At 58.8% G+C, this 24,604-nt stretch overlaps 3 protein-coding genes across 5 annotated transcripts; 1 reads left to right on the top strand and 2 right to left on the bottom strand.

Annotated features, from left to right (window-relative positions):
* Positions 1 to 1,432: 1,432 nt before the first annotated feature.
* FAF2 (Fas associated factor family member 2) lies at positions 1,433 to 15,859 on the bottom strand. The gene is made up of 11 exons (XM_035338482.1): positions 15,389 to 15,859; positions 9,278 to 9,346; positions 8,710 to 8,844; positions 7,938 to 8,014; positions 7,036 to 7,174; positions 5,682 to 5,767; positions 5,510 to 5,601; positions 3,908 to 4,085; positions 3,026 to 3,197; positions 2,674 to 2,817; positions 1,433 to 2,220 (listed from the first exon to the last, which is right to left on the bottom strand). Exons 1-11 carry the CDS (start codon positions 15,449 to 15,451, stop codon positions 2,038 to 2,040), a joined length of 1,338 nt encoding a protein of 445 aa, XP_035194373.1. The 5' UTR covers positions 15,452 to 15,859; the 3' UTR covers positions 1,433 to 2,037.
* On the bottom strand, positions 13,844 to 24,519 carry HIGD2A (HIG1 hypoxia inducible domain family member 2A). The gene is made up of 4 exons (XM_035338527.1): positions 24,354 to 24,519; positions 23,660 to 23,840; positions 22,015 to 22,026; positions 13,844 to 13,855 (listed from the first exon to the last, which is right to left on the bottom strand). The coding sequence occupies exons 1-2, from the start codon at positions 24,466 to 24,468 to the stop codon at positions 23,674 to 23,676; spliced, it is 282 nt and encodes a 93-aa protein (XP_035194418.1). The 5' UTR covers positions 24,469 to 24,519; the 3' UTR covers positions 13,844 to 13,855; positions 22,015 to 22,026; positions 23,660 to 23,673.
* On the top strand, positions 15,924 to 21,050 carry CLTB (clathrin light chain B). 3 transcript variants are annotated; one of them, XM_035338516.1, is made up of 8 exons: positions 15,924 to 15,957; positions 16,080 to 16,269; positions 18,111 to 18,157; positions 19,270 to 19,387; positions 19,621 to 19,732; positions 20,109 to 20,162; positions 20,708 to 20,933; positions 20,967 to 21,050. In XM_035338516.1, exons 2-7 carry the CDS (start codon positions 16,086 to 16,088, stop codon positions 20,877 to 20,879), a joined length of 687 nt encoding a protein of 228 aa, XP_035194407.1. In that variant the 5' UTR covers positions 15,924 to 15,957; positions 16,080 to 16,085; the 3' UTR covers positions 20,880 to 20,933; positions 20,967 to 21,050. The 3 variants fall into 3 exon arrangements, with proteins under 3 accessions (XP_035194407.1, XP_035194410.1, XP_035194409.1); XM_035338519.1 differs by having other exon boundaries at positions 15,929 to 15,957; positions 16,072 to 16,269; XM_035338518.1 differs by lacking the exon at positions 20,109 to 20,162 and having other exon boundaries at positions 15,929 to 15,957; positions 16,072 to 16,269.
* Positions 24,520 to 24,604: the final 85 nt, after the last annotated feature.

A 24,604-nucleotide genomic window follows, 5' to 3' on the forward strand; every position in this document is an offset into this window, starting at 1 on the left:
GTTTGTGATTGCTGACTGCGCTGTAGATACCACTGTTTACCAATGATTTCCTGTGGTGGGATAGTGGACTGTTTACTGTTCTATTATACCAGTCCCCGGGCCCTCCGGCGGGAGCGCCGCGGCTCCCCGGAAGGTGCTAGGACGTGTGTTCTGTGTTAGAAAGTTTTTATATATATATATATATATATATAAATATATATATATAATTTTTTTTGCTCTGTTACTTGCACATTTTACAGTTACCTCATTTTTCCCATATATATGTATTTGAAAAAAGGCTAATATATAGAAAAAAAAAAGGTTCTTAAAGCTCTAAAAGTGTTTGTTTTTTTTCCATTCCATTGGAATCATATTGGTTTTGTAGCATTTAACATAACTAGTATGTTGTATTATATATATGTGTATTATACTGATTGAAATTTTTAACAGATTTGTACTTTTTTTAAAATGAAAGTTGCTAGTTCTGCTTGACCAAGTAGTGCAATCATTATTTTTTTTAATGTTGTGGCTGATTTTGAGAGGGATATTCACTAATAAATGTATGATGTATACCAAGGCGCTGTGCCCCGGCTCTTGTCTCGGTGTGGGCCGGGGGGCGGAGGCGTCCCCACGTCCCCTTGTCCCCAGCTCAGCGGGGCTGGGGCAGCGGGACAGGATCTCTGGCACCCCAGGGTTGCTGCTCCCCGGGGCTTTGTGGCCAGGAAGGGAACAGCTTTTCCTCCGGGAGGAAGGGGGGGGGTCTCTCCCTGACGAAGGGGGTGTGCGGGGTGCTGGAGGCACCAGAGGAGGGGGCCGCCTTAGGACAGCTTGCACACTTGGAAGCATGGAATATGCTGAGAGGGAAGGGAGCCACAAGGATCATCGGGTCCAACCCTTCAGAAATGTGAGCGGGACGGGGGTTGAAGGGGCCACCTCTTCCCTCAGCGTCTCATGCAGACATGGGCACTGTACTTAAGCAAAAAACCACAGGCACCTGTCCCCGCAGGTGACTGGGAGGTAGGGAAGGAAGAGGCTCCTCTTACTTTCCCCTTCACAGCTGCCCTGACAAAGTTTCCTGGGGATCAGAAACCTGTACCCACCCTTCACACCACATCCTGGCTGTCCTTTTCCACCTGGATGCAGGAGGGCTGTCCCTGAGGAAGGGAGGGGAGCTCTCCCACCCAACCCCAGCTCATGGCACTCATGCCCCACCCAGGCAGGACAGCAGCAACCCCAGCCCTGCCTTCCCCCCCGGTACCGCGTGTCTGGCACTGTCACTGCAGCTGTCACAAAATAACTAAGTGAAGAGCTGGCCCCAAAGCAGGCCAGAAGTTGAGGAAATCCCCCCCGAGCAGCAGCCAGAGACCCCCAGCAGCTGGAACCCCCTCCCCAGGGCAGTTTCAGCTGGGCAGCACGCTGTGTGTGGCACGAGCAGGAAGCACGGGCACAGACATGCTAGAGGCAGAGTTTATTTCACTATGCAGGCTAAGAACCCTGGGCAAGATCCCACACAGGTAAGAATCGAACCAGCTCTTTATCAAAAAGTTAATACTATAGTCAACCCCATTCTCCTTTGGTCATTACAAAGCAAGAGAAATATTAAAAGAAAGGTATTTATACACAGAGGGAAGCTGAAGAGATTCTGTCCAGCCCTTTCCCCCACCCCACTCCCAGCACATTCAGGTGCCTGGTCTTCTGGCTGTCAGGAGCAGCAGAGGATCGAATCTTGACGAGATGTCAGGTTGTTGGGGTTTTATTATTATTCTTGTCAATAAAAGCAATAATTACCGAGAGCTGCCATTCCTGTTCTTCCCCAGGGAGGGCGGAGGGGCGACACCCGCTCCCCTCCCTCTCTGCCCTCCGAGTGTAGGGGATGGCTGTGTACAGGGGTGTGTGAGGATGTGCACACACTTCCTCTTGCCAGCGCGCGCGCACGGCACAGCTGGCACAGGCGATGTGGTCTCTGATCCCTTGTTTGTACGCAGTCTTTTTAAAAAAAATATTGTATTATAATAATAATATGAATTTCTCTTCCAATTTGTGTCTTCTGGAAAAGTGTCAATCGTCCGTGAGGTCCTGCACAAAGAGGACTTCCGTGTGGCTGAGTCCGGCCTCCTGCAGCGTGGGCGGGTTGGGCCACTCCTCTGTCGGGAGGCAGGGCAGGACGCGGCGAGGGAAGTTGGCTTCGATCTGGAACTTTTCAGGGCTTTCTTTCAGGGAGAACAGGAAGTCGTGGATCACCTGGGGAAGGAGCACAGAAATAACTGCCAGCCCGGGGAGCGATGACACAGCCAGGCTGGGGGTAAATCAGCCCATTTGCACCATCGCCGCACTGTAGGCAATACAGCCATTTTATTAGTGTGCGTGAAGCTCCACTTGTCACAGAACACCTGGGGAGTACGGTTTCTGGTTCTCCCCATACCCCTATTTAACAGGCAGTGAGTGACAAGAATCTCAGCTTTTCAGGAGAAGAGCATATTTGTTCTATTTTTTCCTGTGATCTTTCTCTTCCAAATTGGAGAGGCCAGGTCCAAAACACCCGTCCTCACCCAGGAAGGATTCTGCTTGCTAAGGCTCTAGGCAAAGGTCATCATTTGGCAAAGGCCAACGCAACCAAAGCTTCGGTGAGCCACCTGTAGAGTTTCTCAACCCTCTTCCATGCTGGGAAGCCCGTCAGCTCTGCCCCAAGCTCACCGTCAATGACTGTGTGAAGTGGAATCGCCGCTCCACTCTGGAATCGTTCGGCAGCTTGAAAATGATCTTAACGCTCTCTGGGTCATCGGGATGTGGCTCAGGAGGAAGGCATTCTGACTTCCGCTCCTTCTCCTCCTGCAGCGTCTGCAACGTAAAGAGGGAGCAGAGGAGCAATGGGCGTGCACCGGGCTGTCCCTCGCAGCGCAGCTACTCCAGGTTGGAGGACATGCAAGCCCCAAGCAAGACGAGCAACTCCAGTCTGACAGGAAAGCCCTACTACAGGCACTGCTCCTACACACCGTGAGCACCCAGGAGAGCACAGCAGCCTCTCCAGCACTCAGTTTGCTCTCACCTGCCGCCGTCTCTCCTCCGCTAGCTTTTGCTGCTGTACTTCCTCCTCCTTCTTCTTCTTCCTCTCCCGTTCCTCCTTCTTCTTGCGCTCCTTTTCCTGGTCTGCACGTAAGGATGCCAAATACGCCTCATCCTGCTGCTGCCTCAGGACTTGGGTCTGGTTCCTCTCCTCCCTATAAACACGAGCAGGGAGTGGTCAGGGCGAGGAGGCCCCCCAGTGAAAGCAGGGCAGGCTGAGGGCAGACCCGAGGGTACAGGTACAGCCTTAAAGTCCTGAGAGCACACACAGCAGGTAATGCCTCAGAGTACCACACGCTCCTAGAAGGCGAGCTGAGTCTCCACAGCCCCTACGACACAAACTGTTTCCCTAGGTTGGGCGGCAGAGAACTAAACAAAAAGCTTTCGTACCCACTGCAGCCTGACGGAGTGGACAGACACCACACGAGCAGTGCCTGGGATTTCAGCACCACACCTGACACGCTTCGTGGCTTTATCTCCGTCAGGTAACTCCTTGTACATTTTAGAAGCAATGCAGCGAGTGCCGTCAGGCTCAGGGCTGCCAGCCTGGGAGCACCACCAGACCACCAGCTGGCTGCAGACAGCAGCTCTCCTGCAGCCCCAGCACACCGGAGGTTTAAGGTTTGCTCCAGCTGTGGCAAAGAGTTGAGCAGTCAGCCTCACCTTCCAGTAGCAGGCCTGGATGGGCAACACATCCACCTCCCCGCCTACCGGGGGTCCTGAATTTACAGACCAGTGCTCCCACTGGGAAGAGGAGAGACCACGGGCTGCGTTACAGAGCTGGAGCGCTGACCTACGTGTGGCATCTGGAGGGAGGAAGGGGCTGAGCAGAACCTGCCGCGCTAGAGCTCAGAGCCTGCCATACCTTTCCAGGCGTTCAGACACCAGGTACGTCTGGTTGGCATCCATGATGAATATCAGTTGATTAATGAGGTCATCAGCCTGGATGAGGCCTTCTAGCCGCCCTACAACCGTCATCCTGCGATCTTTCAGCATGATCACAGCCAGGAACGGGTACGTGTTCTCTCGCAGAGCCTGAGAGACTGGAAGATAGGCACAATCATCATCCCTCCCAGAAGGATCAACAAGGGTTACAGCACGGATACTTCCGTCACCAAGGGCCTAGGAAAGCGGCCTCCACAGCCACCACCTCGTCCAAGGCAGAAGAGGCCTCTATTTTGCCAAGCCAAACCTGCTAAGTCAGAGCAAGGAGAGGTGACTTGGAGCATAGACAGAGAGCGGATAAAAAGCTTTCAAGTACCTAAAAAGGTTCTTGAATGTGAGCAGAAGGAAATAAATTGCTTCAAATGTCCATTTGGAATGGGACAAGATGCCCTGGCTTTAAACTGCAGAAACCCAGGTTAAACACTTGCTACTATGAAGGATGGCCAGACTCTGGAAGGTACTGTCACGGGGAAAGTGTCCCTCCCGGAATTCCAGAAGAAAATTGGATCATTTCTGCCAGAGGCAGACTCTGTCTGGAGGCAGGGAATGGAGCAGGTCAGGGGCTTTTAAGTTCATGGTTTTCATCTACGACTAATGGCATGCAAACCCTCCCTACAGCTGACCACCACCTCCTCCAAACACGCACAGCACGTCACACAGCTTAGAGCCATCATTACGGACAGAGCCTTCCGACCTCAGTCTGAGCACCCCACGGACTAAATGAGGCCCCGATCCCCCCCACCCCTTTTTCTATGCTGTATCTCTCCCTAACTGTAAGTATCACAGCAATGGAACAGCATGAAGGAGAAGCATGCTGGCTTAGAAAGCCATTCTCTCAAGGTGTTGGTAGCAGAACTATGAAGAAAGGAACGATCCAAATTTAAGAGCAGAACTCCCAGCCTCTTGTCACGAACCCGGAGAGGTCAGAAAAAACACGGGAGGCATGAACAGAACTCTAGGAAAAGGCTCCATTTGGGCCAAATCCCTACCATGCACGCTGCTGTGCCAGGTAGTGCCAGGTATCGGCAGCCTTGGAAAGAGAGTACTTAACAAGACCTCACTGTGGACTTTTGAGGAGACAGGGAGACTGGGCGTGGAGTAAAGATGATTGTCTCACAGAGGGAAAGAATGCACCTCACAAGTCACTCCTGGCCCCAGGCAAAAGGCAAAGCAGTGTTAAGAGCACTGCTAGTTAGCTACTTGTTTCTGCACTGTTTAATCCTCAGCACACACCCACCAGCTCCCATTACCAAGCCACTGAAAGCAGCCTGAATGCCCACAGCAAAGAATGTGCAACCAGGACTGCCCAGAAACATGGGGAACAGTTGAGGTTAAGAGCAGGAGGTATTCCCCAGCTCCAAACAGGCCCTCGGAGACATCACACACAAACCAGCATGTGTTTCCCCATGCAGTCTCGTGACCACCTCGTCTGTTTGCACAGAAACCACCAGAACATTTCCAACACGTAAATTTGCCAGCATTTGGCTTGTTGTAAGGTAAAGCCCAGGAAGGACACACTCACCTCTGTATCCCTCTGGTTTATTGGTTGAGCAAGCCCAGAAGAGCATTCTAGTGTTTATGAGGGTGATCACCTCAGGTACGCACAGCGTATTGCTGGGGGATGAGAAGAGATCGTATCAGTGAACCTGCGTTTACAGCCCGAGGACCACGATTTGGAAAACTCTCCTACCTACCGGCAGAATTCATCTGTGTCTTGGTGGTCATCTCCATGCAGATAAACCAACAGGAAGCGCAGCTCCCGCTTGGCATCATTCAGTGCCTTAGCAGAAGAGCAGAGGAGGTACAGTTACAGGGGCCCTAGTTAGAGGGAAGGCAGCACCCACGAGACAGCTCAGCAACATTTACCTGAGCCATTACTCTGCCACAAACTGGTTTTAAGGAAGCAGCAAGTGGAGTATGAGCCTACCAGACCTTGCGACCCAACCCTTGTTCTCCCCCACTCCTTTCAGCATGTGGAGAGCACTGAGCTCAGAGCAGAGCCGGGTACACAGCCACAGGAGCTGGGGGCCCCCCGGGCCTCCCCGCCAGGCTCAGCTGGCAGAGAACCCCCCTTTCCTTCGTCCCTCAGGCTCACAGCAGGTAAGGCTGAGCTTTCCACTGCAGCTTGTACGGGGTGCAATCTTCAGACCACATCAAATCAAAGTGCTACTAAAAAAAAGGCCAACTCAGTGATGCTGCAGGCCCCAACTAAACAAAACCAAAACTTCTTGCATCTACAGCCTCTGGATTCCCCCCACCCCAGAGCATTTCAGTAAGTGCAGAATGGGCTCCCTGTTTTACTGGCACTGAGCTTTAGTAGCCCAGCCCTTTCCATGGTTATCTAAGTTTGGATTCCAGGCAAGACGGAGGGGCCCAGAAGAGCTGTGGAGGCAGCACGCTCCATCCCTGCGGTGTGGAACAGATACAGGCTCCACAACCTCCTGTGGCACTCGGGAAGCAGAGCTGGTCCAACTGCCTGCTGGGACACTCGGCTGGAGGCCCTCCTCCTCCCGGCCAGGTCCAAAGAGGCTGCAGCAGAGGTGCCACCGGGGAGATGTCTCCTCAGAGAGCATCAGCCCAGACCTGGCGTTTGCAGTTCTCACCTCACATTCCTTCTTCCGTAGCTCCCTCTTTCAATTTTGAGGTCTTGCACCAAGTTCGGGAGTTGCGTTATGATACACGAGCCCGGGCAGTCCATCCCAGTTTGGTGACCAGAAGGACAGACTTTGGCTCACCACGTCAGTTTACAAAAACAAAGGCGGGATTACAAAGAATAGCTGCTGGCTACAGAGCCACACAGACGGTCGAGGAACAGTCAGAGCAGCTTTGCTTTCCAACTTTGCAGACTTGGCGTGTCATCAAGCCTGGCACACACTGGTTTTCTAACACACTTGCTCACTAGCTCTCCAATACCCTGCTACGGAGTTCGGAGACAAAAAACACCGGACTTTGATGAAGAGCGGTTTTGCCACGTAGGCCCTGATCCCATCCAGCACAATCCCCACGCTTCGTCTCCCCGGTACCTCGGCACCAACACGTGACACTGACCTGGCTGTAAGTTCCCTGGTAGAAGACAGGGTGTATCCTCCCATATTTTTCCTCAAACATATGGATAAAGGAAATAATGTCCCCCACGGGGTCAGTGACCCGACTACGAGGATCAGGGCGTATAAACCGCAGAGCAAACCTAGGGAGGAAGGAGAGGACACTGGAATTCAGCTTACTGACTTGCTGCAGAACAGGATTTTCTTTTCCACAGACCATCGCTGGCATTCATAACAAGGAAAAATGTCAGACAAACCCCTCAAACATTTATAATTACATCCCAAATTGCCACCTGCTCCAAACTGATACTGCAACAGAAAAGCCCCACTCAAAGGACTTTCAGGGAAGAAATAATACCACAAAGGAAGAAGCCAAACCAATGTAGATGGCAGGACTGCTTGACAGTCATACTTTTCAGCATTCCCTCTTCCATCAGTTCTACAAGGAGACAAGATGAACTGGCCCTTTGGGGCAGTAAAGGCAGGAGCAGCTACAGACACCAGAGGGGAAAAGGCAACTGCATCGACAGTTCAGGCTCTGCCAAGTAACATGCAGGGATCAGGACAGGTTAACTTGGAGCCGAGCCCAACAGGACGCAGTTTGACACTGCTTTTTGTGTCCCCTTTGCATGGCACTCAAATTGTAAAGCCATGTGAAGTTCAAATTCCAATTAAATATTTCACTTACAGAGCCACAGAGCACTCATGCTCTCTGCAGTAAGATTTATTTCTTGCCAAGCACTGCAGGAACTTTACAAGGCTACAGATAAAGCCGGTTGAGCAAACAAATGGAAAGAGAAATCTGTCATTAGACTCAAAGAGATTCAAGTGACAGAGGTACAGCCAAATCTGAGCCAGCGTGTGCCCTGATGCAATCGATCCATGAGTCAGCACAAAAATACTTACCTAAATATATCAAGTAATGTGTAATAGGTAAATCGGAATGGAAGCATCATGAAGTAGTAACCCCATCCTAGCAGGCCCTGCAATTACAAACAAAGAATCAGAACAGTCTCCAATGCAGGAACGGGCCTGCTAAAGCAACCCCTCCACCAGCAAACACGCATTCGGGGAAGTAGCAGAGGCTTTACCCAGCACAAAAAAAACTCAGCAACATCTCACGTCTTCGGAGAAGTCAACTCAAAGTGAGTGACTGACAGGGGTCATTCAGAATTCAACGTGTCACTGCTGAAGACTGCCATCAGTGACTGGTTCTAAAAGCCATAGTTTTCCTCTGCCCTTTTTTCTTCTAACTATACAGAAGGATTAATAACACCAAGTCTTAGAAGGGCACATGCACACTTCTGAAACATGAATGGAAGGAATTGAATACTTGAGTATTCTTTTTTGGGAGTGGGGGTCTAAAAAGAATGAGATCATCACTGCCATCACTGCCTCCATTCCAACTGAACCCCACAGAAGCTTTACTACGTCACAGGAGGATGTTCTATGAAACAAAAAGGTCTCATACTGCGAATTACACCATGGAGAAAATACCCGCAGTAACACCGGAGGCAGAAGGAACAGCTCTACACTGTATTTTGAGATGACAAAAAAAAATCTCCTTTTAGAAAGGAGATAACAGCACACAAAGAAAACAACGCCTTTCCCTGCTTGCACACTGGCTACTCTGTGAACAACAAAGCAGCGAGGCAAAATCCACTGTAAGATAACTTGCCCTTGGCTGTGGCCTTGAGACAACGTAGCTGTAGATCCTGTGGTCAGCTGTATTGACCTGCAACGGCCGGGATGGGGGTGGGTTAAAGACACTTGGGACACCCTCCTGCTCGTTCAGTCGGTCCTGTACAGCTGCCTTTAACACAAGGAGCAAAGGAACATTTCAGACATTTAAGGATAGCAGGTTTTTTATTTATAAATATATTTTTAAACTATTTTGGTCCCTAACAGTAGGCATTACTTATCCACAGACGCAGAGCCCTCCGTAAGCGTACCTCATCATGATCTGCAAACACCAGCACTCATTTCTGCATGGAAAACCTCCATGGCAGCCTGCACATAGCACTGCAGGCAGGTGCCGTGCCAGGCAAGCGAGTGTTTGCAGCTGTAAGGACTCTGCTGCGTACTGCCGAAGCCAGCTCTCTAGCAGTATCAAGATACTGTTGTAAAACGTTACCAGTGCAAGCTCAGGGGTTAACAGATGAGGTCTAACTGGGAGGAACCCCACTCGCACCGCTCGTTTAGTGCAGGTACTCAGGAAGCACCCCAAGGTGGATTTGAAGCAGTACCTCTATGTTCCAGTTGTGCTGCTCCAGTGTGTGACGACATTGGTCCATGGACTCGATGCCGGTCAGGTCCTAAGGAAGGAGAACAAAAGCAAATGAGTGCCAGGGAAGCACGGGATTTGATTATTTTATTTCCTTTTTTTTTTTATTTTACAGTTCTTTGCTAGGCAAGAACACAGACACTGCAATACAGGTAACAGCAGAGCTCTTAAAAAAGAGCTGTCACTTGAGAAGAGAGCAGGCTGAGCTAACCCAAACCTGGGGACACACAGTGTCAAACACGTCTTTGCACTCTTCCCACTAGCCAATTCCCAGCAGCACACAACACCTACCTGCAACTGCGCTCAGCCTGGTCAAGAAACTAACACAGTGTCACCAGTGAGTTCAGCTCTGGAAGGACGTGCCAGGATGTGCCCTCAAACGTCACCTCAGAGCACGCCCTTGGGAGACGCGGGCAAAGCATTTCCAGAAGCCCCCAGAGCCCATTGCTTCACAAAGCCCATTGCTTCACTCGCTGCAGACACAAACAGAAACTAAAACCAAAACAAGAGAGGCACTACTGAAGGCAGCACATTCCAGAAGCACACAATATTCCCTAGAACACGAGTCCTGCCCAACGCAGACAGAACCTCAACCAGAAAACAAACCAAACATGCCCATAGACCTCAAGTTGCCGTTAGAGAAGGCAGATGTGAAGGAACTGCTCTTATTTTAAAGTTACAAAGAGTAAAGTCTTCTTGCCTTTCCATTTACCCAACTGGAAAAAAAAATACACTTCCAGAAACAATTATTTAACTCAGATACAAGACAGCAGCAGCAACGTCAGGGCTCATTTAACCCTCAGGAGCAGCGTAACAAATTCAGGAAGTGTTCATGATATGACACTGATTAAATACGACAATTTCTCCAGCAAGGGCATTCTTGACGAGAACTCCGCAGGTCCCTGAGGCTCCATGTTCTCACCTGCTACATTTGTCTTGACACCCTTGCCCATGACCACATCCCTGGCCAGCTGGTGCACATTAACACAGGCACAGCTCCCTCGGCAGCGCAGGGCTGAAGCGGGCGCCTCACCGCAGCCATGCACGCCAGCTGGGCTGCCACGTGCTGTGACAGTGAGGGCTCGTGTGAACTGAGCCACACGAGAGCCGTGCCGGCTCCACACACAGTTCTGTGCAGGATTTAAGACCTGAGCCTTGCAGGAACTCGACAAGGAGCAGGGAGTGCTGCTCCCCTTGCCCGTCACACAGCGTGGCGTCTCTGCGGGACGCGGCTTGTGCCAGCCGAACACAGAGCAGGAACTTCATAAAGCCTCGTGTGCAGTTTCCATTGTACTTGTGCTCCAACTCACGGTTAGCACTCCCACTTACTTCTGCCCATTTTCCCAATTTCTTGCTTCATTTAAAACCTCTGAGGCCGTGCTGACAAGCACCATTTAACGCCCTGAACTGGGATCCCACTGGCGGACGGGGCACCCATCCCTCCCTCTCCCCCGCTCGGCCATTCCACGCGCTGCTTCCACCCGAGTCACCCCACGGACAAGTGCCCTGCTCAGGGCCCTGAGCTCGCTCTGAGCTTCTGAGCACTTCTCGGCTACCTTCTCACCAAGCCTGCCCACATCCCTCCCTTCTCCCAGTCTCCTGGGAGAGTCACGCTGGTACAGAACCAGGCTGTTCGGTGTCACCGAGATCAGCTCCGTATCTGCAGCCACCAAAAAGCACCGCGGGTCAGTGCCCAGTGGTACGCGTTGAGCAGCACGCTGGTACTGCAAGGCCTTGCAGAGGGTGAATTCACAGGCAGAACGAAGCTCCACACGCCTGGCTGTTGCTGCCAGAACATTTTTGTTTGTAAGTCAGTTTTAATTATTTAAGATTTGGGTTTAAATATATTTAAAGATGTGCTTCACTTCAGCATTTTAAACCTTAGAACTCCTACAGAAAGCACTTATTAGGCCTTTTAAAGGGACCTCTTGAGTAAATCCCAGGCACCTTCTGTTTGTTTTAACAACGGAGGCACCACGTGTGTATTTCAAAGACTTGGGAGTCGCTGCCCACTGCTCCTTAACACCCCACCAATTCTGCTGCCTTCCCCAAACTTTGGAGGTTCAGAAACTCACGCCTGCCTCCAAGTGCCAGGATTACTGCTGGGCACCGTTAGCAGGGTTTCACAAAGGAACATCCCCTCCTTGTGCAGCACCCCCCCGGGTAAATAAGACCCCCCCCCCCCCCAGGTAAAGGCACTAGCAGCCAACCGCCCAGTGGCACACGACTCCCTGAGCTCCCTAAGATGGCAGCCCCGCAGCTGGGGATGCTCTGGAAGACATCTGTTGGGGACAAGTCCCTGTCCCCACAAGGGGTGGCCCCCAGGCAGTTCAACTGCCGGCACAGGCACCGCTCGCTGGCAGACACCGATACCGGGCATTGGCACCCCAAGCAGCCCCCGGGCTGTTATCTCAGCACCTCCTGCACTTACTGCTTCACCTCATCACAGAAGCAGATCAGAGGCTGGGAACAACACGGTGCCCATGCCACCTGGGGCATTTCTGGCAGATCTCGGGGGCATTCTGCTCTTCAGGCCCAGCAAGGGGCGTGTGTTCCACGTGGTTAGGTGCAGGGAACAGCCGGTATCTGCCCACCAGCCCCTAACCGACAGGCTCGCTGCTAGCCTCTCATCAGCTCCCTCGGAGAGCGTACCTCTTAGAGGCAGGGATAAAAAGATCCCTGTATGTCAGAACGAAATTAATCCTACTGAACTAGTGCTCTCAAACAGAAACCCTCACAGGAGTGCAGGGCCAAACTCAACAGTCAACATCAGCATTTGGAACAGAACATCACGCACCACAGATGCCAGGAAGCTTCAGCACCGGGAAGGTTCACACGCACCCCACAAAGCAGAAGACTGCTCCAAAACAAACTGATTACACCCAGCAGAAGCTCCAGTACCCCTCACCTTTGAGATGCTGCTCGGAGGGCTGAAGTTGTCTTCCCCCTGCAGCAGTGAGACGTACAATCCCGCCCCTCAGCGACAGGAATACCCCGAGCAGACGAAGGTCGGGCGCTGCGCTTACGAAACCGCTCCCTCAGACCCGCTCCGATGTTGAAACACAGCACGCGAGATGCAGATCCACGGGGCTGCGACTGGCACTGCTCTTAGCTCCCCACCCACTGCCAGATTCCAGAGAACTGGGTTGCCAGGGGTAAAGACTATCTGCCTTGGAGCAGCAGGAAGCCCCTGCTGAGAGTTGCTCTTTGCCTGTTCCACTAAGTGCATTTACGAGGGCTCTGACTGATGCACAGAGCGGGACACATCTGGGAAGTGCCTTGTTTCCCCCTCCTCTCCGAAGGGGAGATGTTTCCAGCCCTGAGCGTTTTGTTTTCCCCAGCTGAAATCAGAGATCACTGAGCACCAGCTTTTTCCTTTGCAACCAACCCCCTTACTCTAGGTTAGCATATACGAAGCGCCCCAGCTCGTCGGCCCGAAGTAATGGGCACGGATCGATAACGGAGCCCACGGAAGCTGCTGTGCTGTCTCCTCCACCCCCCAGCGGAGCTGCATCGCACAGCCTGCTTAAGCTGCTCACATCAAGTTTCTCTCTACAGATGCAAAGCTCATCAAGCCTTGACAGATGAAGATTTAGATACCTTTATTCGTTCACATTAGCCAAGGCTTCGGCAGCAAATGGGAGGCTTCAAGCCTGCCAGAGAGCTTGGCCGCTTCTACTCCCCATTTCCCCCATCCTCTCTGCACACTGGGATTTTTTAAGCTCTCGCTAACCGCGGGTGGCAAACAACTGGGCCACCCCCGGCAGATCTGCGGGAAGCCAGCAGTGTCACCAGCACGAGTACTGAGGGGAGCGCCACCAGAGAGCACCAGGCGAGCACCAGCAGGACGAAGGCAGGCCGGGAGTTAAGTTGTGCGGGCACGTGTGTAAGCAGCACCGTGGCCAGGCTGACTCGCGCCAGGAGCAGGCCAGCAGGCACTCGCTTCCTTGCCTCGGGAGCGGCCGCCCGCAGCCCAAGCAGGCTGACTGCGAAGGACAGGGGCATCTCCGAGCAGAGCTCCTGCTCGCTGCGTGAGTGACAGCCTGCAGCTTTCTCCGTGCTTCCCTTTTGGCTCTCCATTTAGCTGTGACACTGAGGGCCTTCTGCTACTGCCTTCTCCCCTAATCCCCCTCCTGCTCTATTTACACGGTACCAATGTGCCTTCTGCGGCAGCGCAACCCTCCGCATCCCAGAACGCTGCACAGGTTACTTACTGTGATCACGCCTCACAAAGAAAACGTTCTCAGAGTGAGCTTTACACTTAGGATTAAATCCCCGCAGGGTTTACAAACCGTAGCAGTGCTTTGCAGCAGCAGCAAGGTACACATGGTTTTTGCAAGCCAGAGCCATCTTCTCCAAAGAGCAGGAGCTGTTTAATGGAAGCCAGCTGAAGGAGACAACAAACCCCCGCATGTTTCCAGGTGGGAGGATTTACCCTCCCTCATTTCAAAGAGCAAAGCAGGACTGCGCCCCTGAGCCCCTCTCAGCCAGGTGTGAGGGTAACAAAGGCAGCGCCAGTCAGGTCAGCCACCGCACAGCCCTGCGGAAAGCTAAGCCCCTACACCCCAGGAGAGGGAACAACGGGATCCTGGTGTCAAAGCCTTCCGGACGGCATCTTTCACACCAAGCTCCGGGCAGCAGCCATCTCCTAACCACAAGCCTTCTCCCCTCTGCAGTCTGCCTGCAACCGCTCCCAGCCAGGGCCCTCCAGGAACTGGGCTAGAGCAGGATCCCTCCTCCCGAGCCCTCAGCCGGCTCGCGTGGCGACACCAGGTAGCAGGAGGAAACGCACGGCATTCTTTAGGTTCACAGCTGCCCACAGGGCTTCGAAAATAGCAACAGGGAAACTGAGGAGTGCAGCTGGCCCTATCTGTCCGGATCCTGTAGGTTAAGAGGAGCTGTGACAGCTTGCAGTGAGAGCCGGAGGGCAGCGTGTGCACATGTTCACGCAGCGCAAGGCAACGGCTTAAAACTCATCCACTTAGCAGGGAAGCAGCAATGCTGGGAAAGCAGTCGGCAAAGCTGTCGCACCTCATCTGTCCGAGAATTAAGATCACCCAAGGAGCTTAATTTGCAGTAAAGCTTTAGAGGGGATCTCTTTAAAAGCTGACGGGATCTCCCAACACTAAGGCTATGGAGGAATGCTGTCGCTGATGGCTTCAGGGGGCTGCTCAGTCCCCCTGGCTCCAAGATAAAGGTGATGAGGAGCACCTGCACCTCGCTCTGCCACCAGAGGCAGGGCTGGATGCCGCTGAAGGCCCTTTAATCAGTATAAACTAGAGGCACATGGCACAAAAAAAAATCCAAAATACGTCCTTAAAGATCAATAGGAACCAACAACAGCTAGACAAAGAGCTCTGGAAATATGGCGTATTTATAGAAGAAAACCTCAGGCTGGGTAACACCACAGAACACCTCACAATTCAGAGACAAAGCCAGCTCACCTGCAGATAATTTTAATTGGCCATTAACAGCTTAATTACTTTTCCACCGAGCACCCCTGAGTACTCCAGCTCTGGGGCAGCTCTCTCCCCACTAAGCACATCTGGGGTAGGGGTTTTTTAACGATTCAATTGCTGCGCAGCCCCGAGACCCCGGCAAACCAAAGGCTGCGCGACGCAGCCCGCGTTACACAGAGATGGGATCCTTACAGCCCCCAGGGGACCCCCCAGCAGGTACCACCGGACCGAGACGGGCAGCGGCAGTTTCCGGGAAGCCGCGGCCCCCCCGGGAGCCCTGGCTACCTCCGCACACCCCGGGAAGGTCCCGCACCCACCCCTGGGGACCAGGACGGGCAATTCCCAACCTCTCTCCCCAAAATGGCCGGGGCAAGGGCTTACGGAGCAGCCTCCCCAACTAACAGGCACGGGGCACAGCGCCGGACCCTCAGCGAGCCCCGGGGAGCGCCTCACGGCCGCCAGCACCGGGCGGGCACCGCTCGGCCCCGGCTCGGGCCAGGCCCGGCGCCCCCGCACCCGCTCCGGGCAGGGCCCGCCCGCTCTCCCCGGCCCGGTTGGGGCCGGCTAAGGCCCGGCGGTGGTGGCACGGCCGCGGTGTGCCCGGTGCGGCGCACCTGGAACTGCAGCAGCTTCTCGGTCTGCTCCGCCGTCAGCTCCCGCTCCTCAGGCGCCGCCATTTTGCTGCCGCCTCTGACCCGCCGCTCCGTCACCCGCCGGAAATGACGTCGGCGGCGCTGCCTCCCCCCCTCCCTCCCCGCGGCTAGGAAGCCGAACCGCTCCTCGTCAGCCGCCGGAAATACACGAGCGCTTTCCGGAAATAGCCGAAGAGCTTTCGGAACTCTCCGGAAAAACCCGAAGCCCGTCCGCGGCTTTCGCCGGCTCGGTCCTTCCTGATTGGCTCGCGAAGAGTTCCGAAGAGCGCCGAAAGCCGTTCGGCCGTTTCCGGAGACGTCCGCAAGGCGGGGCGGGCTGCGGGCGGCCCCCAAGATGGCGGCGGCGAGGCCCACACCCAAGATGGCGGCCGCCAGCCGCCCTCCGCCCCGGGGCCGCCTCCCGGCGCCGCCTCGCGCGTGAAGGGGGAACGGAACCGCCCCGAGCCGGCGGCCGCCGGCCCCTCGAGCCCGTAGGGGGACCCAGGCGGCTCCGCAGCGGCTCCCGGCGGCGGGAGGGAAGGAGGGAGGAGGTCCCGGCGCTGATGTCAGCGCGGCCGCCCCGCCCGCCGCCGCAGTGACAGCTCCGCCCGGGCCCGCCGGGGCCGAGCCGAAGGCAGCCGAGGCGAGAGGCGGCAGCGGGGCTGGGGGGGAGCCGGCCATGGCCGACGACTTCGGTTTTTTTTCCTCGTCCGAGGCTGCCGGCGCCGAGGAGGACCCGGCCGCCGCTTTCCTGGCGCAGCAGGAGAGCGAGATCGCGGGCATCGAGAACGACGAGGCCTTCGGGCCCGCCGACGGCGAGGCGGCCTCCGCCACCCCCGGGCAGGCGGCCCCGCAGGAGCCCGGTGAGCGCCGCCATGCCCCGGGTCCCCCGGCCGCAGGGCTCCGGGTGTGGGGGGCGCGGGTACCCCGCGGGGCCGGGGCCCCGGGCAGCCCCCTCCTCGTCCCGGGGGGGATCCGGGGGGGGGGGGGTTTGGGGTTCCCCGGTGTTTTTTTCGGCACCCCCGGGGAGTGAGGGGTGCCCCCCGTGTGCTGGGTCGGGGCTGTGCCTGCGATGGGCAGGCAGGGGCTTGGGCACCAGGACGTGGGGTGCGTTCCCCCGAGCCTCAGGGTGCGGGGTGAGTCCCGAGCCTGGGGTTGCTGCTGGGGGGCAGTTCCTCCCCTGTGCTGCTCTCTGTGAGGCAGACAGAGCCCCTGCCTCCGCGTCTCAGTGCCCCCGGCTCGGGGCAGCGCGGGGGGAACCGGGCCGGGTGGAGACACCCATGTCTGGCCGGACGGCCCCGTCACTGAACCCCCTGACAGAATGAGTCAGGTGGCGAGATGGAAGGCATTTCCACCGTGGGCATTGTGATCGCAGGCCATGCAGGTGGAAGGTGCCAATCCTGATCTCCTGCCTCCGTGCAGGGCCTTGGGTAGGTAGCAGGAGCTCCGAGGTCTCCTGTCCCCATGAGCACAAGGGCGTTGCTGCCACGATCCTCCTCTAACGCCGGCAGGCCCACGGGGCCTCCACTGCTGCCTCCGTTGCAGTGGTTTCTCCTTTCCGCCCACGGGGACCTGCAGAGTCACAGCTGGCCCAGAGAGAGGCCGACAGCCCGGTGATAAATGCAGTCAGACAGGCTGGGGCTGGGTGTAGCCGGAGCTGCAGGGCGAGCACCACGGGGACGGTGCCTGCTCGAGCTGCTCCGGAGCTGCGCTGAGTCTCCCTGTGCCTGCAGCCAGCCGAGGTCCTGCAGCCGAGGTCCTGCGGTCGAGCCTGGTCATCGCTCAGGGCCTGGAGAGCGCTTCTCTCCAAGCCTCTTTGCCCGGCAGCAGGGAGCCGAGCACCCTGGGGCTCGCCTTGTGGTGCCGGCGTGCAGCTCGTGGGGCTGTACCTGAGCCGCGGGTGTCCGCGGTCCCTCACCCCCGGCCCTAACCCTGCCGCTCGCTCCCCCTGAGCGGGCTCCTGAGGACCCCGCCATGCCTGCCTGCCCTCCTCCCTGCGGGCAGAGCGCTGCGGTGTCGCGGTGGGCCCTGTCGCGGGCACGGAGCTGCCCTGCCTCTGCCGGGTGCTGGGCTGGCAGCTCCCGGCTCGCCCGTGTGCGTGTCCGTGTGTGGCAGCCGCTGCCTTTGGCAGAGCTGGGGGCGGGCAGGTTGTCTGCCTGCAGTCAGAGCGCTGCCGCCAGCCCCGCGCCTGGGACAGGTTCCCTTATCTTCAGATAAGATAAAAAAAAAAAAAAAAGAAAGAAAAAAGCAGTGAAAACGCCATAAAGACATAAAATGCCCAGAAAGGTTTGTCTTGGGAGAGAGGCGCTGGCCCAGACCGCTCCTCGAGGCTGGCAGGAGACCCCACGCTGCCTACAGCAGCAGCTCGGGAGGGGATAGCAGGGTCAGGGGCTCTGACAGCAGTGCGGGCAGTGCAGCTCGCTGCCTCCTTCCCCCCGCTGCCCCGGGCAGGCTGTGGGCCCTGGCACCTTGCTGGCCCTAACGTCAGCTCCAGCACGTGGCTCTGCCGGTGTCCACTGCTCAGGGCAGCGTGGGATCTGCAGCTGGCGGCCCACACGTGTGGGGCTGTGGCGATGGGTGTGCCTGGGCACGGCCGTATCCCCCCGGATCTGTTACCGCTTCATGAGCACCAGCCCTGGCTTCACCTGCAGCTGCCACAGTTGTGTTTATCTTTCTCTTCCTTTTTTTTTTTTTTTTTTTCTAGCTGCTTTCCAGAACGGGGGAGCCACTGTCAACGGAGATGTTTTCCAGGTGAGTTCCCAGCCCCTTGCTCTGGCCCCGTGGTGCTAAGGGGGGAGTAGGTGGGCAGGGGGGGGCAGCGCTCTGCTGCTCGGCCCCCGGGATTGCTTGTGCTCGCCGGCCCCAGAACAGCTGTGGTGTTCCTGCAAGTCTGTGTCTGTCTCGTGGTGGGGTCCTGGCTGCTCTGTTCTCACCCCTGCTCCGAAGAGGAGATCCAATTCCGCTGCCACAGCCCGAGCTTTGGGGTTAGAGGCTTAGGAACCGTCTAACCCATGCTGGTCCCTGGCTGTGTCCGGTCCTGCCCCAAACCTGTTTGCAGGTGGCCTGTGCTCTGAAGGAGTGCTTGGGCCCTAAGAGGAGATGGCATGTCCTCCGTTCCCCTCCCACTCCCTGCTTCTCCTGGGTGTCTCCTGGAAGCCCTCTGGGCTGTTTGGGAGCATCTCCTGGCGGAGCCCAGATCCAGCCCAGGGCTGCCGTGGGGCACTCGCCGTGCTGGTGCGTGGCCGTGGCCTCGCTGCCGAGCCCAGCAGCACCTCATCTCCCACCAACCCCCCTTCCCCGTGGCCAGGAGGGGCTCAGGGAACCGCCTGCCTGCGTCTCAGCTCCCCTGGGAGCCTGAAGGCAGGCCGTGCAGGCTGCAGAAGCTGTGCCAGCGCCCTACAAGCCCTTCCTTCACCCCGCGTGGTGCCCAGCGGCGCGGCACGGGCATCGCCCCTGCCTAATCCTAATCATGGCAGAGACAGGACAGATTTAATTAGATCGGGGATCTCGGAGGAGAGCCCTAATCCCGTGGCTGAGCCGCGTCAGGCTGGGTGTCCCGGCCAGCGGGAGGCTTTAGGAGAGGTGCTGAGCGTGGTGCTGGGCCTGGAGCTGCTCCTGCCTGCAGAGCGGGGCCTTCCCGGGGCCCTGCCTCGCCTGGGCTCCTCCTGTCCTTCGCGGCCGAGCCTGTGAGGAGCCCGTAACGTCACTCATCCCGGGGACAGCGCTGGGACAGCAGCGGGAGCAGTGCAGCGGGGCACTGACACCAGCCCGACCCATCGTGGCTGAGCACCGGGAGCCCGGCCCCGTGCTGCCGGCTGCTTGGGGGGAGCCGCTGCTGAAGGTGGGCTGCTTGCATCCTGCAGGAGTCCAACGGCCCCACGGACGCCTACGCGGCCATAGCCAAGGCTGACCGGCTGACCCAGGAGCCCGAGAGCATCCGCAAGTGGAGGGAGGAGCAGAAGAAGCGCCTGGAGGAGCTGGGTGAGAGCCGAGCCCCGCGTGGCCGCGCTGGTGGCACCGCGGGGGGTGGCACCGGGGTTCCTCGGGGCCCTTTGCCTGGCGGTGACCCTGCCGCACCCGAGAGGAGCCTTGTGCCAAAACTTGTCCCTCCTTGGAGGCGGTGCTGCCTTTCCGCGGGGGCGTTCGGGGGGGAGTGGGGACAGGTCGGGGGGCTGCCAGCCTGTCTGATGGGAGCTGTCGCACCCCGGCCCCAGATGCGGCATCGAAGGTGACCGAGCAGGAGTGGCGCGAGAAGGCCAAGAAGGACCTGGAGGAGTGGAACCTGCGTCAGAACGAGCAGATGGAGAAGAACCGGGCAAACAACAGGTACGCCGGGGTCAGCGCGGGCTCCGGGGCTGAGGCTGCGGCAGGGCAAGGTGTGCGGCCAGATCTGCCTTCCTGGGGGGCCGGGGGGGGGTCTCTGTGACCGCAGCGGGGCTCAGCCCTGCAGAACCAGCGCTTTGCCAGGCCCGGGGAAGAGGTCTGAGCACACCGAGCAGCTCTGGTGGCCACAGCAGGATCTCGGGGCCTCCTGTCCAGGCGTGGGCCTTGCTTCGGGTCAGGGCTGGGATGCTGCGGGTGCTTCTGGTGCCGGGGGCGACGCGGTGCGGGAGGACGCTAACCCCCCTCTCTGTTTCTCTCTTTCTAACCCTCTGCCTGCCTGTCTGCTCCGCGCTCTCTCTCTGTCTGCGCCTCGGGGTAGGATCGCTGACAAAGCCTTTTACCAGCAGCCGGACGCCGATGTCATCGGCTACGTGTACGTGCCTCCCGCAGGGTCTGGGCGCCTCCCGCAGGGTCTGGGCGCCTCCCGCAGGGTCTGGGCGCCTCCCGCAGGGTCTGGGTGCCCGGCGGCATCGGGGTCCGCAGCCCCAGCGCTGGGCTCGCCCAGTCAGGGGGAGGGGGCTGCGGGGGGGTGCCGGGCTCTGGCGAGGTCCCAGGGGGAGGACGCTGCGGCTCAGCACCTCCAAATGCTGGAGGCTTAGGAGGAAAGTGGAGCTCTCGGAATTGCCCCTGTAGGGCTGGCTGAGGAGGCGAAGCTGTGGGGTCTGGGGCCTTCTGGGGACAGCCCCGAGGGTGGAGAAGCGCTGGGAGCGGGCAGACACCAGTGTCCTTGGGTGAACGGTGTCTGGTGAGTGCAGCCGGCAGCAGCCTCGAGCGTCTCGGGTCTCCAGATCCTGGAGGGTGCTGAGCTCATCAGCTGGAGCGGCGGGGCAGGAACTGGGGACGTGACGGGTTCCCAAAGGGAGGGGAGGGTCTCCTCGGAAGGGGTTTTGCCACCGACAACCCTCAACGTCTCCGCAGGGCCTCGGAGGAAGCGTTCCTGAAAGAGTCCAAGGAGGAAACCCCGGGCTCCGAGTGGGAGAAGGTGGCCCAGCTCTGCGACTTCAACCCCAAGAGCAGCAAGCAGAGCAAGGACGTCTCGCGGATGCGCTCGGTGCTCATCTCCCTCAAACAGACGCCCCTGTCCCGCTAGCTGCCGCAGCGGCGGGGCACGGCCAGGCTCGCCGGGACAGGGGGGCTTCATGGGGGCAGCCCACCAGGGGCCCCCCGCCCTACCTGCTCCTCGGCCGCGCTCTCCAGTCAGTGGTTGTAACTCTCCCCATGGTTTTCCTTTTGCTTAAAGGTGCGTCGGTCTCTTTTTACACATATTTATTACTGTGGCATTTCCCCGGGAAGCGGCGCTGGGCGGCAGAGCTGAGTTAGCAAGGGGATCCCCCAGGCTGAGCTGCGCCCGGGGGCCTGGCTGCGTGAGAGGGAGAACACCCCCTCGGTGCTCCCCACCTCGCCCACGGAGCAAACCTGCCTGCCTCAGCCCCGAGGCAGAGCTCCCGGAGGGACCCTGGCTCCCCTCTGCCCTCCCGCGGGGCGTAGAGCAGGGCTGAGGGGCTGGGGGCACAGCCCAGGCCCTGCTCCACACCACAAGATCCCGTGGGGAGCCCAGGTGATGCCACGGGGCTGGTGGGAACTGAGGAGTGCGAGCATGGGCACCCCAAAGCTGCGGCTGTGCTGTCTGTGGCCTGTCCTGCGGGGCTCCTGGTGCCAGGCAGCCCTGCGGTGCCAGGCACTGGGATGGGGCCACAGGAGAGGAGTGCAGGGCGCTCCCTGTCCCTCTCCCAAGGCCCCCGCCTCTTGGGGTGCCAGGCTTTGGGGGCCCTTGGCTCTGCTCTGCTCCTTCCCCTGCTTTTCGGGGGGCAGCTGCCGGCTGTGTGGCTGCAGGGAAGCAGGCAGCGAGGTCCGGCTGCTGTGGGGCAGGGCGAGCCTCCAGCTCCCTAACCCAGGGGCCCGGAGCAGGATCGGGCCGAGTTCTGGTGCTGAGGCTTGCGCAGAGAACAACGTGCACGTGTCTGCAGCCGGGCAGCCGCTCTCCGGCTTCTCTCCGGCCCGGTTCCCAGTGGCTTTGCACGCAGAGGTAGGATGCTGGTCCTGTTCCCACCCCGTAAGGGCGCCCCACTGGCTGGGCAGGGCGTGCAGCAGCGGGCCGGGGGAACACGGAGCAAAGCCCATCAGTCATCTGGCAGAGCCTGGCTGCAGAGCCCTGCTCCACCGGCACAGCGTGCAGAGCTCTGCCCTGCAGCCACACACCCGGAGGCTGCCTGCCCTCTGGCCACAGCCCTCCAGGGCTGACCTGGCACCCCTTAGCCCGGGGCTCAGCAGTGGGGCTGCCTTGCCTGGCCTGGAGAACACCGGCACCATCTCTGGCAGCAGGGGGGGGAAGGGGAGGGGGTGCGCAGGGAGTAACTCTGTGCTTTGTGCTGGGATCGGGCCCCTTCCCGCAGGGCTGGTCCCTCCTGCTCTGCACCCCAGGGCGTGTCGGCAGCTCTGCTGCAGGGCAGGACGGATGCAGGTGCGGGATGCCCGGGGCCAGCTGCCCGGGGCCGCCTTTCCCTGCAGAGCAGCTGAATCGCCTCTGGCTGCCTCCCGGGGACCGGCAGCCCCCTGCGCTCTGGCCCTGCAGCCCTGGCTGCTGCGTCCCCTGCGCTGGGCAGGGGCTTCCAGCCCTCGGGGAGCAGCGCCCACAGCTCTTCTACATCCCCTCGGCTTCGGTATTATGTGCCCGTTCAAATCACCCGTTACAATAAACCAACATCTCCAAACTGATCCGACGGGGCCGTGGTGTCTTTGTTCCAGCTACACGCATGTGTGTTTAGGAGAACCCACACCTGTGCCGTGGGAGAACCTCATCCCGCAGGAAAAACACTGAGGGGAAGGGCCGCAGGGTTTGCTCTGAGCTGGCCCACGCAGCAGCAGGACAGGAGAGCAGCAGCCTGCTCTGCCCACAGGGAGCTGAGTGTTTGGGCTTGTCCTGGCGTGTCGAGAGCAGCCGGACTGCTCCCCAGCCTCCTGCACCACCGCAGCCATCCAGCAGCTCCCCAGCCGGCCAGGGAACGTCAGGGGCTGCCGAGGGATTTGGCTCACGGATCTGCACCGTGGCTGCTTCACACACACCTGCCTGCAGCTGCCCGGGCTGGAGGTGTCAGCGAGGCAGCCGAAAGGAGCTCACCCCTTTCACCCAGTTTGGCGCTGATGAAAGCTGGTCCTGCACGGACCAAGTCAGCTCTGGTGGGTGAGCAGAGCCGAGCTCTGCTCCAGCCTCCCCCATGCCCCTGCCAAGGCCCACTGGCACCAGAGCTCCCCGGGCGGGACCAACCAGTGCTTGTTCACCGACGGCAGCGATTTTTGGGGATCCGAGTTCCCAAGCTGTTTTCACGAGGCGCTGCACGTCCGTGTCCCGCTTGCCTAACCGCGTCTGAGGCGGCAGCACCGCTCCCACCTCTTCCTGCACTGCTTACTTCTCCTCTGGCTCCTCAGCACTCTGCAACCTCTGTCAGCCTCAGCCTGGCTGCAGTTCACTTTATTGCTCACCGGTCGCAAACGAACAGATTAAGCACTGTCCCCAGACAGCTCACCCCCTGGCTGTGAACTCCGTCCTGCCGGGATCGAGGCACCAACAGAGCTGTTCCTTCCCACCCGAGCGGCTCATCTCTCACACGTTTTTGGGTTTTTAAGTGCAGCCTGGTTAACGCCACACCTCGGCACAGAGCACTGCCGCAGTGACGAGGGAAACGGTTTCACCGGGCTGTGACAGCGCCAGGAGGTCTGGCGGGGATGGACAGCCTCGGCGAGACGCAGCCCGTCAGCGCTCCGGGAGGGTAAACGAGATAAAGAAACGCCACGGCCCCAGCTTCAGGTTAATGACGGGTGTATTGGCCGCGTTTCCAACGCCCCACGGCTCCACCAACGCGCCGCAAGCACCCCGCGGGAGGCTCTCACTTCCTCGCCTTCATGGCCGTGACCACCATGCCCCCCAGCAGGGCCGCGAAGGTGAAGCCCTGGGCCAGGATCCGAGCCCGCATCAGCAGCTGCGAGCGGCGCGTGTGGCCTCGCTTGAAGCTGATGAGGCCGTAGGTCAGCACGCCGACCGTGCAGAGGCAGCCTGCGGAGGAGGACAAAAGGACAGCGTCAGCGGGGAGAGGAGGTGACCGGAGACGGGATGGAGCCTGGTGCTCCCTGCAGCCTCCCCCCTCCCCCTAATCCCCCGCAGCCTCCCCTCACAGAATCACCTAGCTTGGAAGAGACCTCTGAGATCCAACCCCTGACCGAACACTAGCACAGCCCCTCCCCTCCCAGCCTCCTCTCCCGAGCCCAAATCCTGCAGCCTCACCTCACGGCCTCCCCCGGACCCCAGCCCCTCACAGCCTCCCCCTGCAACCTCCCCCCGCAGCCTCCCCCCGACTCTAACCCCAAACCCCTGCAGGCTCCCCACAGCCCCCCCCCACCCCTCACAGCCCCCTCACAGCCCCCCCCCAGCCCTCACAGCCCCCCCCCCGCCCTCACCAACCCCTCAAGGCCCCCCCCCCACAGCCCCCCCTCAGCCTCCCCCCAACCCCTCACAGCCCCCACCCCCACAGCGCCCCCCCGCCCCTCACAGCCCCCCCCCGGCCCTCACCCAGGGGCACCAGGGGGTTCTCGCGGGTCTTCCGCAGGAACTTGTCCGCGAAGCCCTCCTCGCGGAACACGGGCAGCCCGCTGGGCTCCAGCGGCGGGGGAGGCCCGGCCGCCATGGCTGCGCTCGCGGGGAGGGCCACAAGCTCGGCCCTTCCCGCCTGCCGTAGCCGGGCGGTGAAAGCGGCCGCCTGCCGCGGGGCGCGCTGGGATTTGTAGTCCGAGGCGGGAGAGCAGCGCGGCGGCGCCCCGCGG

The sequence above is a fragment of the Oxyura jamaicensis genome, chromosome 13, assembly GCF_011077185.1.
Source record: "Oxyura jamaicensis isolate SHBP4307 breed ruddy duck chromosome 13, BPBGC_Ojam_1.0, whole genome shotgun sequence".
Taxonomy (NCBI): domain Eukaryota; kingdom Metazoa; phylum Chordata; class Aves; order Anseriformes; family Anatidae; genus Oxyura; species Oxyura jamaicensis.